This window comes from Dermacentor silvarum, chromosome 4 (genome assembly GCF_013339745.2).
Source record: "Dermacentor silvarum isolate Dsil-2018 chromosome 4, BIME_Dsil_1.4, whole genome shotgun sequence".
Lineage (NCBI taxonomy): Eukaryota > Metazoa > Arthropoda > Arachnida > Ixodida > Ixodidae > Dermacentor > Dermacentor silvarum.
The window spans coordinates 12,822,763-12,843,939 of NC_051157.2; the positions used below are offsets into that span (position 1 = coordinate 12,822,763).

Sequence of the window (21,177 nt, forward strand, 5' to 3'; positions counted from 1 at the left end):
GGTCGGGGTTGTAAAAGTTCTACATTTTTATAGAGCAACAATGACAACAGCCTCTTCTTATTTTTACGACAGGGGTAGACGACCAGGTTTACTTTAAATTTTGTTTGTAGATGTGGCACCAACTTTTGAAATGCGAAGCGTGCACATAGCTCTTCCCGCCAAAGTCAGAGAATGTGGAGTCAGCGGCCCTCGCTTCGCATAGTGCGTTTTTTCATTCTTATTTTCCATAATCGCCGGCTGCTTCCTTTCTGAGCACGTTGAACCGACAGTTAGGATTTAGCCACATCTGGAGGCAAGCCATAGAGTCAGGCTTTGCAACGCTCGGATATACCAGGTGTGGAGTAGCGAGCTTTTATTTTAGAGGAGAATTTGTTGTTGGGCTAGTTGGAGCTTACTTAGCAATATGTTGCAGCGAGTAGGCACAATCCCAAAGAAGACACATGGACACACGGTTATATGCTCTACTAACAACTTTGGCAGTTTATCTTAATTAGAGCTGCACAGTATGCGGGGACACGGGCCAGCCTGTTGGTAACGAAGAACATGACAGGCCTATTCGCCCTACCTATTCGCCCTTTTTTTTTTTCAATTGTGGCTCATCGTGTGCACATACGGCGAGATTTCTGGCATTTGGCCACTCCGCTCACCAACTCTTGCCTCATTCATTGGTGAGCTCGCTATTAGCTTCTGTTGCAGGAATTCGGTCACTGACGTCAGGGTCGAACGAGAGTAGCCGGCTTTAGAAAACTTAATTAACTGCTCAGTGTCAAAACTGACCAGCCTCTTGTGTTCACAAGACCTCTTAAGTGCTGACCTCAAGCAGAACGTAGCTGGACGTGGCGCCTGTGACCTGTGTCTGTGTTTCTTCTTTGTGATTGTGCCTTCGCGCTACAATATGTCGTTGAGCTTTTATTTGTTTGTTTTATGTTTGCCTTCTTAAACAGCCACTAAAATAGGAACTCACGTTTACATGCCATGCAACCTGTATCAGAGAAAAATAGTGGACGCACTGTTTTGGAAGTGACACTGGAGATTACTCATTGCGGCCGTAGATGGAGCAAGTCGTTGCATTGCTAACGTAACCACACGGATGATGATGCCTGGCGTGTGATACGGCATGAGCCAATGGCTTGCGAAAAGTAATGATTGTAGCGAAGTCCATCGAAAGCCTTTGGCGTAATTTGGCAGGTAATGTGCATGCACTGCGGGACGTTCGCAGCTAAATTTGGGGCTAGTATTCATAAAACTTAAAAGAAAGAGAAAAAATAATGCATTCCGTTGTGATTACCCATCCACCCGATGTTCGTCTCGCTCTCAGGCTGATTGTTATCATTCTTTTGCGTGCGGCCGAACTTCGGAATATAAGAGAGAGAGAGAGAGAGAGAGAAAACATTTATTTGGACCATCGAGGTCGTTGATATTGAGGTCGAGTGGGTGGTGTTCTCATTCCAGGACTCCACTGGCCATGGCTGCTCGAGAGAGAGAGAGAGAGAGAGAAATAACATTTATTAGCCCCGAAGGAACTAAAGCCCAAGTCCGGGCCTCCTGGTAGGCTCATGCCTCCTGGCCCAGAACGTTCTTGACGTGCTGCACCAGAAGCGGCCACCATAGTTTTTCAAATGGCTGCTCGACGTACTTGCTGGACGAAGGACAGTGCCCACAGAAACGGTTCTGTTTTGTGTGTGTGTGTGATTTTGTTTTCTTTGTTTCTTTTGTTTTTACTTTTACTTATTTTTTTCTCTCTCTCCTTTCGCATCCTTTTACCCCTCCCCCGGTACAGGGTAGCCAACCAGAGATAACCTCTGGTTAACCTCCCTGTCTTTACCTTTTTTTCTCTCTCTTGGCCCGCCAGGGTATCGCCGGCCAGCTGTACCTCCCACCGCTCAAATTACGTGCTAGGCGTCTTTGAGATGTGAAAGTGTGTAGAACGTGTGTCACCGCACCAGGGGCAGATGCCGGAATATGTTTGTGGGTACATTTTGCTGCATCTGTGTAGGTTTGGGAATGTGTTAGTCTGAATAAGGCATATGAGGAAACGCTGCTTGGGGGAAGGCCCTGGCCACCCTTCTAGACGTTGCTGTACCCAATGCGTAACCAATACCTGATATTAAATACTATAAAAAATGTAGTAGCACTTCAGCGATAGCAATGAGCGTAATTTAAGCAGTTCAATTACGTTGTTACCATGTTGTTCTCGTTGGGTGGATGCTGAGAGAGAGCGAGAAAGGAAAGGCAGGGAGGTTAACCAGAGGCGAGCTTCCGGTTTGCTACCATGCACTGGGACGGGGGATTAGGGGTTGCAAAGAGGGCAAAGAGAGAGAGAGAGAGAGAGAGAGCTAAAAAAACAGGAATAGGTAACATAAGAGGTGTTCCAATCACACGCGTTCACACAGGCCGGTCGATTTCAAGAAGCGCAGTAGTGCTTGCACGGCCATGGTGTGTAATCCAAGGTGTATAATCGGGCGTGCATAAAATGTGGTTTATTACACTCTGATGTAGTGCACTGGCATGCAAGTAGGCGGAGCATCCTTGCAGCATCTTCTTCTTGCAGTTGTCTTCTTCATGAGCTGAATGAGCAGCTTGATCGGCACGTTCATTGCCAATGATTCCATAGTGACTTGGTAGCCACGGAAAAATGATTTCATGTCCTTTCTCAGTCAGGTGGTGTATGACCTCTGTGATTTCGAAAACAAACTGTTCATGTGGACCGCTCCGTAAGGCTGACAGTAAACTCTGCAGTGCCGTCTTCGAGTCACAGAAAACGGACCATTTATGTGTTGGTTCATCATCAATAAAGTGTAGTGTGACTTGAAGCACTATGAGTTCTGCTGCCGTCGAGGTTGTCAAGTGAGATTGATACATTATGTACATACGGTGGTCTAAAGTGTGCTCGTAGATAACATATAACCTCACCACGGGAAAAGGAGGAGCCGTCAAACCAATACGATGACCACACCTTCTTTTCTTACCGTTAAAACTTATTTTGCAGTTCATATGAGTCCGCTGACTGAACTTAGTTTTTTAAGGTTGTTGAAATATCCCATTACTGGTGCACATTTTCTGAAAGATCATTTGACTGAAGAATTTGCTCGTGGCCGCCATGACCGGATAACATCTTCAAAACACTTGACATGTCATAGTTGAAGGAGTTCATTCCAAAATGGATTCGAAGGGAGACAACTATCGATGAACGCAACATTGACGAACTGCGAAGCTGGATACGGTTTGCAGCAGGCAAAGCACGAAAGGAGAATTAAAATTGGGTGGAGTTTTGCCAAATTGACAGGCAGTCCTACCGATAGCTATCGAAAGTCTGGAGAACTGTTGATGTTGATGTCAATTCCTTTTCAGTTTGCAGTTTTATTTGTTTTCCCAGGCTTCAACTGGCACACCGAGTGGTGCACGTTGAAATGGTGGGCTGAGTTGCCACTCTATTCGTCGTTTCAAAAAACAACAACAAAAGACAAACAGATTCAGCGCAATTTTGGAACCTAAACGACGCGAAGCTTGTTGGAGTTAGGTAGTAGCAGTAGCGGATGAAGCGAGCGCAGGCTGTATTTAGCTGTTAGCTGCCTGTGTCCAGAAGGTGCAGGCTATGCAGCGTGCTTTTCGTGGAAGCATAGGCGTATCTACCGGGGGGGGGGGGGGGGGGGTCGGTACGCACTTGCCGTACCCCCCTCCCCACGCGCGCACAAACTTATGAAAGCGGGCACTGTCGGCTGCACACTGGCAAGTCCAACAAAACAACGGCTGAGGCCAAATTTTCTTGCAGAATTGCGCCACAACAACTATGCCTTTTTTATTACGTATATCCTACGTGGGCAGCTAGGATTATATTTCGGGCCTCGCCGCCCCGCGCTGTAGCAGATGACACCCGCGTGGCCGCACTCGGCAGTTAAGGGTTACGGTTCTTGGCGGTGCCAGCCGCCTGTGGTTCTGTGCTATATATATATATATATATATATATATATATATATATATATATATTTACGACACAAGGCAATTCATTCGAAGTGGATGCGCCTGACAAGCTCACCGACTGCAATTCGTAAATTGCAATATGTGTCGTAAAGTAATTAACTAGGAAATTAATTAGTGATTTTCTACTAATTAGTGGAATATGTGTTTCGATTTCTCGTGCTACTAATGCTACGTAACTTTATGCCAAGTTGCTGCCGACTCCATCAAGAGCAAGTCAAGGTGGTGATATGACTGTTTCTGCATTTTATGAGTCACCATAATTGCAGAGTGATTAGGTACCTAAGTATTGTGCACTCAGTAATAATACGTTTCTTCATCAAAATGAATTGAATCACCAGCGCGAGTTACTTGCACCACTTAATTATTGGTTGCAAGCATTACTAGAAAGATGATGCTGATGATGGCAATAAAATGTATTTATTGAGGGATGGATCGAAGGCCTATTATGTGGAATAGGAAGGGGAAAAGAAAAAAAATATTTCGCAATTGCTACTGAAACGTGCCACGTCACAGCTCCCGTCAAACACTGTAGTGCCTTCTCCAACACGATCTTCGGTAGTGATACATTTCCCTCAGATGTAAAATGAAGGTACGTGAGGTAAGCAGAACGTTCAATTTAGCCTAAGCCTAATTTGTGTGGTCTATTCCTCGCCACAACTGCACTGAAATGGCAAAAATAAGTCGCGTCCACAAATGTGTACACCATGACTCAAAGGGATATGTATTTCATTCAAAGAGTTTATGTTTGTGGCCGGAGCTAAGTCGGTGGCATGGGCTGGTGGTTATGACATATCAGTGACATTGCCACGGGCCACGGGCCAGGACTTTGGCAGCAGCGGCGGAGCGCATCGCGCGCAGCCCGCTGAATCCTTGTTTTTCTACTGTCACAGGCTATACCCGTGTCTCGGAATTGTAAGCTGTGAACTGCAAGCTTCCAAGGTGCTGTAAACTTGTTTGCCGGGTCCTTTTCCTCGGCCTCGCGGTCTGAACTTTTGAATCCGTGCCGCATCACTGCCGACCACATCGCCGCAAAGATTCTGCGCAAGCGCTGCTGTTATCACCTGCAAGCCACGGCCACAGCTGGGGCGGTTACCCTTCACTTTGACAACAGCGGCGGAGCACATCGCACGCAGCCCGCTGAATCGTTGTTTTCTCTACTGTCACAGGTTGGTGAATATTCTTCGGTGTTATCCTCACTCTTTATAGACGCTCCGCCGTTTGCTGTTTGCTGCCATTGTGATGGGTTACTGACGATGTAAACTCGACATGCACGCTTGAAAGTGTTCTAGGCCGAAACAATATTCCTATCGTCGTTTGGTTTCTTGTTTTCATGGAGCAGTGTAACTTATGTCAATGTGTGCTGAGTGATGATGATCTTGCAGTGACCTGTACGGAGTGTGAATTCTTATTTCACGTAGGAACATGCTCTGACGTCACTGAGCAACAATATAAGGCAAAAAAGTTCGCAAAGAAGCACTGGAAGTGTGAAAAGTGTAGGGCAGGAAACGGCAGGAACACAGTTACAAGAACATCCAATAATGAAGTGGTCACTAGGCTTGTAGATATCAACCGCAAGTTAAACACGCTGCTCGAATTGCCGACTAAGGTAAACGGCATTGAAAAATCCATCCAGCTACTCTCACATCGATTTGATGTCATACAGCAGCGCCTAGACCACCAAGAAAAAGAGCTCAGATATTTGGCGCAAAGCGGAAAATATTGAGAAATGCGGCCCTACAAAAGAGCTAGAACAGCTTCAGGCTGATATCGAGGCTCTTGGGCGTAGTATATAGAAGCCTCAACGTCGAAATTCACGGTATTGTTGAAACGAAGAGGAAAGATCTTCTTGAGAAAGTGAATGACTTGGCGAGAGAGCTAGAGCTAAAAGTGTTAACTAGAGAAGACATAGTAGCACTTCACAGACTGCCTTCAAAGCCAAGAAAGACACCAGGGATTATCATGCGCTGTGCTTGCCATGAACTTAAGAATGCTTTCATGGCTAAAAGAAAGGCTCTAAACGCCCCTAACGACAAGCGGTACATCTGTGAAAATATGACGTCTCGGTCTGGGAAACTGCTTACATTCGCCAAAGAATGGGCGAAGGGATCAGGCTACCAGTTCCTATGGCACACAGGCGGCAAGATTCTCGTGCGTAGAGCACCAGGTGAAACCGCCGCAGGGATTAAATGCGAAGATGACTTGAAGGCTCTACATTTGTAGACATGCTGTTCGTTTGGTTGCTTTCTGAAACTCCTTTTCCTCATGGACAGTTTGGACGTGCACACACAACTAATTTTCCTGCTTCATTTTTATCGCGAACAGCAAAAGACTGGAATGGCCTTCCTTATACAATGTAACAACAATCACATTTTCGTCTGACGTTGTTGAAGAAGTTGCTGGTCATACGTTGTTTTTAAACACATATGTATTCGAATTGTCCTTCATGCAGCCCATCACTTACGTAATAAGCCTAAACGAGGTCTTGAAGGTATTATAGTGATATTATGTGAGGCGATCAAGAAATTCTAGGCTTAGCGCTGTTCTGATAGGTAAGGCCACAAACACATGCATCCGTTTCAGAGTTAAGAAGCCTTGCTCGAACTCTTTCATGTTCGTCGGATATCCGTTTAGGCTGTCTCTCTAAGCTGTGCACTGAAGGATACACAGTGCCGCACATAACACTAGGGAGTGACACGGTTTCTGCAGCCTGTAAGCGCACCGGATAGCCCCCAAGCTTAGCGCTTCATATCACGAGTGGTATAGCCACCTGCGAGAACTATAGCGCGATACATGCGCAAAGCAGATGCGAGGTCTACATCGTACGCTGTGCGCGTGGGGAAAAAAGAGAAAAAAAAAAGTAGTGAGAAAAAAAAAAAAACCGAGCTGCGTCCTGTGCCTCAGTACAAGAAACGGAATGACACACATGCGTTTATCACACACGTGAATGTATATTTCTCTCGTCCTTTCCGAAGAGTAGGCAAGCGTTGTGCCCCTTCTGGTAGCAGTTGCCACCCTTGCTTCTCGCTTACTCTTTCCTGTGTATATGGTTACAAATCAAATAATAATAATGTATATATCCTGCTCAATGCTATCTGAAATCAGCACAGGAAGCCGTCCTTAATTTATGGAACACGTTTCGCGTTGAGGTGTATAACTCTGCTGAAACTCGACCGGTTGCGTCATTTTTACTGCGAAAGGACGCTCCGACGCTTTTATCTCCCATCAGAACCAACAAATGAAGCCGCCATGCTTCATGAGCCCCGTATTCATAAATAATCTAGACAGCAAATATGCCGAGGCACTCAAAACATGCACGCTTCGACATTGTCGGGTATCGGACACTCCTGCCTCGTGAGAAGCTATTGGTTGCGTCACGGAGAATGGGCATTGAGTGCCTCCCATTTTTCTTCCATCGCTCGCTAGACTCTGCGTAATGGCGTTGCTGTCACCGTGGAAAGCTTCACTGCAGGGTGCTACTGATTTAACAGTCTGCTTCCACTCGACTACCACAGACCGCATCCACCATAGTCATCATAGTATCCCCATAGTCACCATAGACATCATAGTCATTTTAGAGTGGTTTTGCTTTTTACGCACTAGTTCGCCCAATACGTAAAGAGTTCGGTTCTTCCATTTACTTTTCCGTATAGTGTTTCTGCCACAGCACCGTCACTGTATTTCGCGTTGCTCAATCGGTGGTCCGTGCGGCCACGGACACTTGAGGGCTGGTGCCATGCCAGGTGCCACGCGAGAAGGGAAGTCCTGAGGGACGAGAAAATTATCTTTATGCACAGTAATCTACATGGCGAAGATAAGAACAGAAAAGCCAGCGAGAGCGTCGTGCTCCTCGATTAAATAACAACTCGGTTCCCTAGGTTCTCTAGGATTTACCAAGTGTTCCTTAACCGCATCGCTCACCAGCAGCAGGACCGCAGACCTTCCGTTGACCCGCTCGTCGTTGTCGAGGTGGGGTGCTTGACCTTTGGGAGGTATAAAGTAGCGGGAGTGCGTACAAGCAGCCGCCATAGGCAGAGCTGACCTGTGGGGCCGTTGATTCTGGTGCCCCACCCTTCAGGAATAATCCTGATTGTTGCGTTTGCATCTTTGCAAGCTCTCAGGCTTCGAACAAGCGTTGAGGCGAGAATGCCATTCAAGGCAGCGCTCTCGCCGGAGAAGCTCCTTTGCTTAGAGGGGAGTGCTGCTGTTGCTGCTTATAATGATTTAATGACATCCCCTTTGAAGCCGGGTGGTGACAAATAGTCCCCTAGCCTGCTTGAGTAACTCAGGTATGCTATACATGCTTTTCATTCTAGCATTTGTGCATACATCTCTTTAAGATTTTTTCTCTTCCTCAAAACTTTCCTATCTACCTCGTATCGCTACCTATGCCTGTAACGGATCCCGTCGTATCAATCTCTTCCTTGCTTTTTTTAACAGCGGAGCTGTTTAAACTGGGCGTTAGTCCGTAACGTGCGAACAGAAAATGTGGGCCGATCCTGGCGGTAGTGCCGAAAGGGTAGAAGCGCAATGGAACATACTAGCGAAGCTGAGCCTGATTAAGTCTAGCTAAGCATGGTTGGGACTACTTAAGCTTGTCAGTTATCGATAGCCAATCAATAGCTAATCGATAATCGATCAATAATCAATAAATTCCGGAAAATGCTCGATATGACTTGGTAGTGCTTAGCCTAGCCCAAAAGCCAGGACTAGCTAGGTGCCCATCAGCTCCACTGTCTCTTTAGCGTTGCGCCTCCAGTGCAAGCTAGGGTAATTTTCTTTCTACCAATACTCTCGTGACGTGCAATATCAGTGATGACGACGAGCCACAATTAACAGGAGTATATTTTTGCTCAACAGAAGGCTCTAGCTGACGGGCATTCGCCTTGGCGTCAGGAATCTCTAAGGAGCCTCACACTGGCCGCTCGTGATACGAGCCACGCGCCCGCTTCACTTTTAAGGCAATGGCCTGTCCCTAGCCAGCCGCCGTGCTCCTCATCCTCTTCGACGTCTATGCTGCTACATTCTAAACGTCTCTGGCTTATCTCGACTGTTGACCGGTTGATGCTTCCTTCCACTTTAAATCCAAGCACTTGTGGAAGGTGTAGGTTACCTACAGGTCTTACGGGGGGAATCCCTTCACATTTCATTAGGATATACTCAGTGGTCTCCGAATTTTTGCTACAGCATACACATGCCTCATTTGCCGGACCAGGACGACTTTTGCTCAACTGCGAGGCGTTTTTTTTTTCTGAGACACCAGTTTCCTTTGTAGCTTCGTGCTACATTCGGGTGGATGGTCCCTTTCATAATACTTCCTACACCTTGCGGGATTGCGCAGAAATGATTCGTCATGTGCCTCATCTAGTTGCATGTATTTGCTCCGGTATGTTTTACAGCGTAAGCTGTTATGGGCTCATTCCAATAGCCGTTTCTGGTCACGATGATGCCGCCGCCGCCCCGTAACCGCAATCGCTGGAAATGCGAAAAAAAAGTACCCCCTCTCCGCCGGGATCGAACCCAGGCCCGCTGCGTGGGAGTCGGATACTTTACCAGTGAGCCACGCAAGCGCGGAACACGTGCGTGAAATGCTCGACGCGGGCATCATTCGGCCCTCTTCAAGCCCGTGAGCAGCACTAGTCGTGCTTGTCCGGAAAAAGAATGGTTTTTAAGTTTTTGTGTAGATTACAGGCAGCTGAACAAGTGTACGACGCCCTACGCGTACCCCCTACTTCGAATTGTAGACGCTAGTGATACGGTCCGTCATTCCAAGTTCATTTCATCGTTTGATTTGCGCGCCGGATACTGGCACATCAACGTCGCGGAAGAAGATAAGTGCAAGACTGCCTTTCCGACTTCTTCAGGCTTGTACGGATTTAACCGCATGCCGTTTGGGTTGAGCACGGCTCCTAGTACCTTTCAGCGTGCCATGAATCGTGTGCTAGGACCTCTCAAGAACCAAGCTTGTGTCGTATATCTGGACGACATCTTGGTCGATCGTTAGTGCAACGGAAGAACAACATCTGCGCAATTAAGACGAAGTACTACACAGGCTCTACGAGGCGGGGTTTTGGTTGAACCACGACAAGTGCCAGTTTGGTCTCTCCAAGATCTCATACCTAGTGCATACTATCTCTCCAAACGGCATCCAGCCGCTCCTGAAGCGCATTGCTGCTATGGTGGAATATCCTACACCAACTTGCCTAAAACAAGTTCAGTCGTTTGTGGGTATGGGTTCGTATTTGCGCAGATTTATTCCCCACTTCGCATCGGCTGCCGCTCCCCTGACCAATTCACTTAAAAAGGGAGCCGGTTTTGAATGGGGCACCCCACAAGAAATCGCTTTTCTAACTTCGAAGCAGCAGTTAACTCACTGCCCCGTACTAAATCACTTCAATGACGACTGGACTACGGAAGTGTACGCAGATGCCAGCCAGATGGGCCTTGGAGCAGTATAGTGCAACGTGACCCTGATGGTATCGAACGTATTGTCACGTATGCGAGCCGCAAACTTTCAGATACAGAGCGCCACTACCACTCTAATGAGCTGGAATGTCTAGCAGTGGTATGGAGTGTGGATGATAATTTCCGACACTATCTTTTTGACTGCAAGTTCACAGTCATGATCGATAATGCTGCATTATTAACATGGATGTTTTCCAAGCACCAGCTGAAGCATAAGTTTGCCCTATGGATTATCACGCTGCAAGAGTACGATTTTGGCGTGCGCCACCGTGCTGGGGGGCTAAACAGCATCGCCGATGCCCTCTCACGGAAACCCCCTTGACAGCATGCCGCAAAACAAGGAGAGTCACATTTTCTTCTCGCAACGAGGCTTCTCCAAAGCCCAACAGGAGAATTAAGACTTAGCTTCAATTACTGCCTCAATCGCTGCTACAGGAAATAATTCCACATGTATAGGTATTTCGCGATGACACGCTTTATCGGCGGCAGTGGATCAAGGACCACTCAGAAGAAAGTCACCTTCGAGTGATCCCCAGTTGCTTTAGATCGGAAATATTGCAAGCCATTTATGACACTCAGGAAGGAGGGCATATCGGCCAGCGAACCACGCTCCGCAAAATACAAGAACGCTTCTGGTGGCCGAAGATGGAAAGCAATGTCCGCTCATACGTCGCCAGTTGTGAAGTGTGTTAGCAATATAAGCGACTGCCAGGATACCAGCGTGGATTACTGACACCTATTCCGCTGCCAGAAACGATTTTTCACACTGTTGGCATCGACTACACCGGACCTATACTGATCTTTACAGCAGGAAACCACTACATCATTGTGGCCGTGGACTATTTGTCGAAGTACGTCGAACTGGCCGCTGTGTCATCTATCGCGGCCGACCACCTAATAGATTTCCTGAAGCTACGATTTGAATGGAGGCATATATGGCCTGCGTAAAACATTAATATCAGACCGTGCCACGACATTCCGCAGTCGCGAACTAAGAAATTACCTTAGTACGGCAGGAGTGCCGCACCATTACCCGTCCGCATTTCATCCCCAGGCAAACGGCCTTACGGAGCGAACTAACCAAAGCATCGAGGCACGACTCGCTCCGTATACGAAAATAGGAAAAAAAAAGGAAACGCCGACTGGGACGTTCAGCTTCAGTCAGCTGCTTACGCCATTAACATGGCGCTGCAGACGTCTACCGGGACAACGCCAAATGATACCGTCTACGGGAAAGTGCCCCAGCTGAAAGCGGTCCTTAGCCTAGACACTCCAGTTACAATCGCCTGCTCCACCGAGCGTCCGCCTTTAAATAGGTTAGAACACCAACGAACAGAAGAGCTTCACAAGCGTAAGAAACGCAGGAACGCCACTATGACCGCCGACATCGACCTGCTCCGGTGTATAACGTCGGTGACGAGGTGTGGGTACAAAGGAAAGTCAGTGCACTAGTTCAGAAGTTACTACCGAGGTTTGAAGGGTCCTTCACAATTACTGAACGCATAGGAGAGAACACCTGGAGCGTGAGCACTTCAATTCCACGTGCCAGTCTCGACAGGCGTAAAAAAAAAAAGTTGTCGCAGTTTCACCTAAAAGGCGAAGCATCAATTGCGATAGTCAATTTGTAGAGAGCTATACAGAGTAATGATATTAGCTTTATCAGCTGTATAAACTTGGACATGCAGCAGCACCGGCAACACGCAGAACTGCTGTCGACGCCGTCGGCGTTTTGCCCGCGTTCGCTCAAAATGCGTGCGGCGTTGGTGACTGTTGGCGGAGCATCTTATATAAACAGGCACTTGGTGCCGCAATTAAACGTCGCCTCCCTTCCCTCCCCCTCCCCCACGGCCTCTCGCGCGTCGGAAGAAGGCGCGCTTGCTCTACATATATGGTGATTGCAAAGAAGGAAAGAAACTCTTAATTCTGCAGCCCTTAAGGGAGCACGGCGCAGAACGCGCGTTTGTTCTCCGCCGTGCGTTCACTCCCCGTGAAAGCGCGCGCCCCTCGCGCCCTTTCACTCGCACATACAGCGTTCGGCGCGCGGCGACGCTTTCATCTCCATTGACGTCATACGGAACCTCACGGCGACGGCGACGGCAACGGCAACGGCGACGCCGACGGCAGAAATCTGCTTTTGAGTGTCCATATAATTGCTATCGCAATAAAAAAAAATAACCTCGTCGTGCACGTGTCACGCCTAAAGAAAAGGTTCCGGCGCTTGAACTGAACTGTCAATTTGAAAATGAACTGTCGATCCTTTACTTTTCAGGTCCGCAGCGTGGCCAAGTGCGAAGACAAAGATGCGCACTGGGGCTTGAGCGCTTGGACCACGAGAGAGGAAAAGGAGGCAGAAGTAAACCAGGCGCTCTGGCGGAAGACCGATTGTCTGTCTGCTTCTCCGCATTACAACACACACACACACACACACACACACACACACACACACACACACACACACACACACACACACACACATATATATATATATATATATATATATATATATATATATATACACCATTCTTACCCCGCCGAGAATTGTATCCACAGAAAAGTACGAGAGACATGCGCGTCGTCAATCCACGCGTATTTGGAGACTTTAGCGCTATATTTGTTGCGCTCTTCTTCGTCTTTTCATTTGGTGTCTAGAAATAGCCTTTCCGCAAACAGCGACGACAATTCAATAAAATGCTATTGCGCTTCGTTGGAACAGTCGTTAGAGTTGATGAGGCAATGCCGCTGGTGCGGATATGTATTTCATTCAAGGACTTTGTGTTTGTGGCCGGAGCTAACTCGGTGGCGTGGGCTGGTGGTTATGACACTATCACTGACATTGCCACGGGCCAGGACGTTATCACTGACGCAGGTTTCGGGTTAGAAGCCCGTTGGTGCTATTGCAATTTCGATCTTTTCTTCGGACGGTTCTGGTGCGTGACTCTAAAAGCAACAAAAGCGAACTAACTTAAGCGAATGTCCGGTAAGGTGCTTCTTTGTTTGAGCGGCAAAAAATAAAATAATATTAAAACCGGTAAACCAGAGCCTGATGACACTGAATTGCTCGGCGTCTACACAACACATAGATATTTATGGTGGAGCGGCATCATTTATCTAGCCACCAATATAGAGTGACACAAGATACTTCAGTTGCTGCCATTAACATTTTTTTTTGAGGGGATGCCACATATGAGAATATAAAAGCTGCGCCAAAAGGCAGTCTCTAATGGTGTTTTGATAATCGTAGTCGGCAAATGCTGTGTTTAGAAGGTATGTCATTTCATAAAGATGGTTCGGCTTAATAGCTGTAAAGCACTGCTGTCAACTAGAAAATGGTTTACACACCCACAGCTGAGATATTGTATCATGAATGTAGTTCCTCATAGATTTTAATCACTCTTTTCTTTTACTTCCTTTCTATTTTACTACTTTTGCCTTTTATGCGTACAGTCAAAAAAGAAACACTAAGGCAAGTCTCGAAGACTTCATCGTAGCGTAAGCAGCGCAAAATAAAAGTGCTTGTTTCTGAACATTAATTCAAATGTTCATCGGCTATTATGGTGCAAGTATTAGGTGCCAATATTTTGCTTTGATTTTCATTCATTATTGTAGCCTTTATAAGTTGCTAATCTTTTCAGTGTGATGATTGATCGCTCTGCTGACACGAAGTTCGTGATTTTAAGCCTCCAAACATAGTAAAGCTATATCCCATTGATAATTCGGCGGAAAATGTCTTCTTGTCATTGATATATCCCGGCAGCGCTGCGGAAAGCTTGCCAGGATATATCTTATAATCCTATAAATCCTATAAAGCCGATAAAGCCTAATAATCCTAGAAAGCCTGCGATCAAGATAATTTTGTTTAGCAGGTCCAGTGATATGCCACCCTCTGCTATGCGTCGAACTATTTATATCCTTCAAGCTCCAATAAATTTTCATTGATTATAGCATCAACCTGGGACGCCTTCTTAGAACTGTGTGTGCATGGATCAGAAAGGCGAAATGCAGAGTATAGCGCGTGTCAACCTTGGGCAAATAACGTGAAATCCTAAATTTTCGGGCCTTCGCCTTGTTGATAAAAAAAAAAAAAATACGACTTGATGAAGTTCACCCTTTCTGCTCTATTTACCAGGTTGTGAGGCCATGTAGGTGTTGGTAGAAGATGGGGTATTTGGGATCTGCGGAAAATACTACCATTTTCAGGTATTTGTTCAGCTGTGAAAGCGGCAGACACAGTGCGTTTGCTCCGAGGGCGAAGATAAATATACAACTATCTAGAGTGTTGTCATATATCGCGCTGCACTTTGATTTACGGCATCTCGCAACATTTAAAACGTCATATTTCATGCGTATCACACCTGGTCGTTGGCAATAAAACGGTGTGACAAGTACTTTTCCGCCATTTTTTGACGAAGTTCGTGGTGCGTGTTTGACAATGGCGCGTGTTTCTAGTTGGAACACGAATTCACGCACACGATCCTTTCTTACAGATCGCCACTAGAGTAAAGACCTCTGCATCGGCTACGATGTGGTTCTGGATTATAACTGCAGTACTCATTATTGTCACTTTGCTCACCACCTTGAGGAAATGCTACAAAGACAAGCGTTTGCCGCCTGGTCCGACTGGCCTGCCGATACTTGGCTATCTTCCGTTCATCAAGGAACCGTATCATGTTGCTTTCAAAGAACTGAGTGAACAATATGGGCCGATTGTAAGGTGAGCGTCGTCAACTGGACAAAACAGAGTAACAATGACAGAATGTAACGCTGTGTTTGACAACGATACGTCGAATTTTTTCAGTTATCGGCACTGTTATTATTCTAGGATGCAAATGTAGCGCTTGCCTAAAGCTAATTTCTGCTTGAATAAATTTATTCAGAGCGTATTCGTAAACCCCAAATCATCAAAACATGTAGAGTTTTTTTTTTTTTTTGGTCTCGGTTGCGTGAGCAGTTTGCAGTGTCACTGTCGTGTGCAAGTTAATATTTTGATATTTTTACAGCGAAGCTGTTAAGGGGTCATTCTTCGATGGTCGCGTCCGGATGTAGAAAAAAAACTCTCATTGGCCGTATGCTGTATATGCGAGTGAAAGCGCGCGAGGGCGAGGGACGCGCGCTTTCACAAGGAGCGAACGCACGGCGGAGAGCAAACGCGACTTCCCAGTGGAAGGGGAGCGGTAGGCGAGGAGAGCATCGAGGAACCCTAGATTGTGCGTGTGCGTGCCCGCTCTCCCACTGCTGCCTCTGCCGCCTGTGCCGCGGATATGGTGGCTAGAATTGGCAATTCTAGCCACCATACCGCGGACTCTCGCTGGGCTCTCGCCCGCCTCTCCCCTAGCAGTGGGCCTCTTAGATTTTCGGAGTTCTGGCAGCCCGCTGGCAGCCAGATGGCAGCCAGCTACTTCCGGTTCTGATAGGAAGTCACGTGGGCTGGGATCCCAAGGCACCCGAAGTTGCCCGAAGTTTGCAAAATCAAACACCCGGACCGCTGACTGCGGGATAAACGTAAACATGCTACCAGCATGGCTGCGACCGGCATGAGCGCCACGCGCTCGGAGTAGTCGCCCCATTTCTGCGTTGCCAGCTTAAAAAAATGTTGTCGCAGTTTCACCCGAAAGGCGAAGCACCAATTGCGATAGCAAATTAGTAGAGAGCTATATGGAGTAAGGATAGTAGTTTTATCAGCTGTATAAACTTAGACATGCAGCAGCACCAGCAATGCGCAGAACTGTTGTCGACGCCGTCGGCATTTAAACCGCGTTCGCACCGAACGCGCGCGGCGTTTTTATATGAATACGTATTTAATGCCGCAGCTAAACGTCGCCTGCCCACCTTCCCTCCCGTCCCCCCACACGCTTTCGCGCGACGGAAAAAGTTGCGTTTGCTCTCCATATATGAAAAGGAGAAAAGAGACGCTTAATTCTGCCGCCCTTCAGGCAGCACGGTGCAGAACGCGCGTTTGCTCTCCGACGTGCGTTCGCTCCCCGTGAAAGCGCGCGTCCTTCGCGCCCTTCCACTCGCACATACAGCGTCCGGAGCGCGGCGACGATTTCATCGCCGTTGACGTCATGCGGAACCTCACGGCGACGGCGATGGCAGACATCTGCTTTGGAGTGTTCATATAATTGCTATCGCAATAAAATTGGGAGGTTAAGCTTCGCTTTTAAGAGTGGAACGTGATAGCATTCAAAGATCCCTGACTGCTACTCATGGCTCCCGACGACTGCAGCTTATGCAACCGTAATGATTACTGGCAAACACTGGCGGCGAACGTTATGCACGTAGGCGACCTTTCTGGTGGAAACGCGGCCTCTTGCGTGGGCCGATCCTGGAGGTAGTGTAAAACCGCGCCAAAGAAATTACATAATTTTCAGGTTTTCCTATTTGTTTCGCACTTTTAATATTTCAGTCTGAGAAGATTTAACATAAAAGGCATGTGCTGTGGGTAGTTTTATTGCGATAGCAATTATATGGACACTCAAAAGCAGATTTCTGCCGTCGGCGTCGCCGTCGCCGTCGCCGTGAGGTTCCGTATGACGTCAATGGAGATGAAATCGTCGCCGCGCGCCGAACGCTGTATGTGCGAGTGAAAGGGCGCGAGGGGCGCGCGCTTTCACGGGGAGTGAACGCACGGCGGAGAACAAACGCGCGTTCTGCGCCGTGCTCCCTTAAGAGCTGCAGAAGTAGGCGTCTCTTTCCTCCTTTACAATCACCATATATGTAGAGCAAACACGCCTTCTTCCGACGCGCGAGAGGCCGTGGGGGAGGGAAGGGAGGCGACGTTTAGCTGCGGCACCAAGTGCCTATTTATATCAGAGGCTCCGGCAACAGTCACCAACGCCGCACGCATTTTGAGCGAACGCGGGCATAACGCCGACGGCGTCGACAACAGTTCTGCGTGTTGCCGGTGCTGCTGCATGTCCAAGTTTATACAGCTGATAAAGCTAATATCATTACTCCGTATAGCTCTCTACAAATTTGCTATCGCAATTGATGTTTCGCCTTTTAGGTGAAACTGCGACAACTTTTTGTTTCACGAAATTTGTTTGTGGATTGTCATTCCAAAATTCCCAGGAATAGCTTTGCCAAGAATGAAAGACAAGGTATGAGCAACATTAATGATAGAATGGTGTGGCATACCTAAACGTGGTTGGGGATGATTTTCTAGGTCGCGGGCGCCAATGCCGACGCCGGATTTTCCGCGACACGGGGCCCTAAATGCTATCGCGTTAAAATATACAGTTGCATTCGGGAATACAGTCACAATTGCAAGATTTCGCGCGACTCGGCACAGGACGCGCACTGGCACCTTACTTTGCACAGAGCAACAAACGGCGTGCGACGCGTCCGGTGCCAAGACGCGAAATCACACAATCACACGTGATAGCGAAAACGATCGCTCGAGGATGTCTGGTCGCGATGATCACGTCGGCCACCGTCGACATTTGAAAACATTTGACAAGAGACGAAAAAGCAGGATATCGGGTACGTCTTCATTCATTCAAATAACTTTATTATTGCGATAGCAATTATATGGACACTCCAAAGCGGATTTCTGCCGTCGGTGTCGTCGTCGCCGTCGCCGTGAGGTTCCGTATGACGTCAACGGTGATGAAATCGTCGCCGCGCTCGGGACGCTGTATGTGCGAGTGAAAGGGCGCGAGGGGCGCGCGCTTTCACGGGGAGCAAACGCATGTCGGATGGCAAACGCGCGTTCTGCGCCGTGCTCCCTCAAGGGTTGCAGAATTAAGTCACTTTCTTCCTTTCCATATATAGAGAGCAAACGCGACTTTTCCATTCGCGCGAAAGGCTGTGGGGGGGACGGGAAAGAGGGCGGGGAGGCGACGTTTAGCTGCGGCATCAAATGCGTATTTATATAAAAACGCCGCGCGCGTTCGGTGCGAACGCAGGCAAAACGACGACGCCGTCAACAACAGTTCTGCGCGTTGCTGGTGCTGCTGCATTTCCAAGTTTATACAGCTGATAAAACTACTATCCTTTACTTCGTATAGCTCTCTACTAATTTGCTATCGCAATTGATGCTTCGCCTATCCGGTGAAACTGCGAAATTTTTGAGTGCCTTGCGATTTGGTGGATCTTGTATGCATAAAATTTCGTGCTAACATGCTTGGCTTAGATTTCAGAATGTTCGTTTTCGCTTGGGCAGTGACTGGCGCATGAAAATGCACGCCGCTTGTGACCAGCGAAAAGCTTCACACTAAAGATAGTATTGGTCGATCATGAGAACATTAATAAAGGCAATGAACGCGTGGCCATTACTCACCTCAACCAGTGCGTTCCTTTAACATCGACGGCCTATATATATATATAGTTCCAACGCATTGGTTTCGAGCTACCACCCAAGCATACGACGGAGAGACAGAGCGAACACGGGCTAGCTGCGATGCCTTCGCTAACTGCAGAAAAAAGAGATATCGCCGCATATACGCGGGCGATGGGAAAAGGGATAACACCACAGAAAGGCGAACTAAAAAGGCCTTGCAATACGTGGAAATGAGCGTCTACAACTTTGCGGACAACTTGCGCGGAACACGATGAGGATACCATGCAAGTATGATCGAGAGCGCAGCGCGCTGTTCACGACCGGGAAGAAGCATTCACGGGACACACACACGCACAAAAGAAAGCTTCAAATGGTTCGCCGCTGCACCGCCTCGCAAGGCGGAGCGGTACGTGAGAACCCTAGTAAGATAACGCTTGAAGTAATGCAATCAGCGATCCATGCACCACGCCGATGTCGGGAATCGCGCCGACGAGTACGCGAGCTCTCACTGAGACCAAGTACAAAACCACGTCAGCCGAGGCGGCGCGCGCTAGCGTTCGACGCAAGCCAGTAGCGAGGTAAAAGTCTCAAGCGCCTGCGTTGCAATCCGTCATGTCCCCACAAAGGTGGCGGCGAGCGCTCATCGCCGCTTTTTGCCGTCTGGTAGCCAGAGAACTTCCAGAGAGCTGCCAGACCAAAATCGTCCTGGCTGGTTATGGCAGCCCGCGGGTGAAGCGTCCATCCCGAGTAAAACTAACGCACGACGGAAGTGCGTCACGCGGTGGGCGGAGCAACCCGAGAAAAACGAAGGCACTCTGGCTGGCTCTGGCAGCTCGCGGGTAGCCAGAAATGGAAAATTGAAGAAGCCCAGTGTCGACAACGGCGTTGAGCCGTTTAGACGGGGAACTGGCGACTCAATCTCCCACGCGAAAGGAGGACAGAGGGAAGGCAGCGCGGGAGGGAGGGGTTGCGGCTTCTGCTCTGGCAGCAACTTGTACTTGCGCCGCGCCGGGCGGTGGCGCGCACCGTATCTAAAAAGCAATCTGCAACACGGCTCCTGCCTTTGTATGCGCTGTGCTTTCGCCGCTCAGTTTACATTGAAGCGATAGACTGCATGAACTTTCGCCCGCTGCTGCTGGCGCGCTTGCTCACGCCAGCGTTTTGACAGCGGTTGTGTGCGGTCACACAAACAATGTGCAGAACTGTGGTCGACGGCGGCGGCGTTTTGCCCGCGTTCGCACCGAACGCGCGCGGCGTTGGTGACGTGTTTATGAAGAACGTGCCAACCTTTGCCGGAAATACACAATTGGAAATACACAATTCCCACCATAGTACAGCTTCGCTGGTCTTCCATCTCCCGATGGGGGCGAAATGCGAAAACACCCGTGTACTTAGATTTAGGTGGACGTTAAAGAACACCAGGTGGCCCAAATTTTCCGGAGTCCCCCACTAAGGCGTGCCTCGTAATGAGATCGTGGTTTTGGCACGTAAAACCCCATTATTTTATTTATTTTCTTCAATCTCCACCCCAGTAGAAGGGCTGACAGTTTTTTATACTGGTTTGCATTACAGATATAAAGCAACAAGCTACATAAGCTCTGAAATTCACTAGAAATTTCTTAAATTATATGAGAAACTATATGCTCCTATTGTGGATGAAGGACAGTAAACGTTCGTTAGCAATAGCATTTATTTTGTTTTTACTTCTGAATAAAGATAATATTTAAAAATACAAGCCTAAATTTTTCGACAAGGATGCCATAATTTAACGAACGGTAAACCTATGACATAAGAACCATCTTGAAATGCAGCGCAACGGGACGGCACAACAGAGAGGGAGACGAACACAGGCGCTAACTAACAACTGATTTATTGAAGCCAGATCCACAGGTATATATGTCCACAAGCTGCGCAGGCGCACCGTTACAACGTATATGGAAACCATCAAAAAAAAAAGGAAGTGATTACACCAGGAGCGAAAGGAATGTCATTTCTGCATTGTACAGTGCAATCGACGTATCGCTTACACACTCTTGACCTCCTTTCCTGATAAAGAAAGCCTCTAACGTTTCACGAGCGGTTTTCTGCTTGCTCTTGCCTATGATTTTCACGCTATGGAAAAGTGGTTCGCAAGTTGGACAGCTACTACAATGGTCAGCAAGATGAGTTTTCTCCTTATTAGCTAGATTGCTTGCATGCTCCTCGAGTCGGTCATTGATGCAACGCCCCGTCTGGCCGATGTGTATTTTACGAGATCCCCCTATCCTGCGGTAAAGTACACATCGGCCAGACAGGGCGATGCATCAATGACCGACTCGGGGAGCATGCAAGAAATCTAGCTAATAAGGAGAAAACGCATCTTGCTGACCATTGTAGTAGCTGTCCAACTTGCGAACCACTTTTACATAGCGTGAAAATCCTAGGCAAGAGCAAGCAGAAAACCGCTCGTGAAACGT

General features: G+C 47.9%; 1 protein-coding gene across 1 annotated transcript in view; it reads left to right on the forward strand.

Annotated features, from left to right (window-relative positions):
• The first annotated feature begins 235 nt into the window (after positions 1-235).
• Positions 236-21,177, forward strand: part of LOC119449465 (uncharacterized) — a 77,980-nt gene continuing 57,038 nt past the window's right edge. The window contains exons 1-2 of the mRNA XM_037712641.2: positions 236-336; positions 14,928-15,154. Coding sequence (XP_037568569.2) covers positions 14,964-15,154 — 191 coding nt within the window. The 5' untranslated portion in view covers positions 236-336; positions 14,928-14,963. The remainder of the gene's footprint in view (positions 337-14,927; positions 15,155-21,177) is intronic.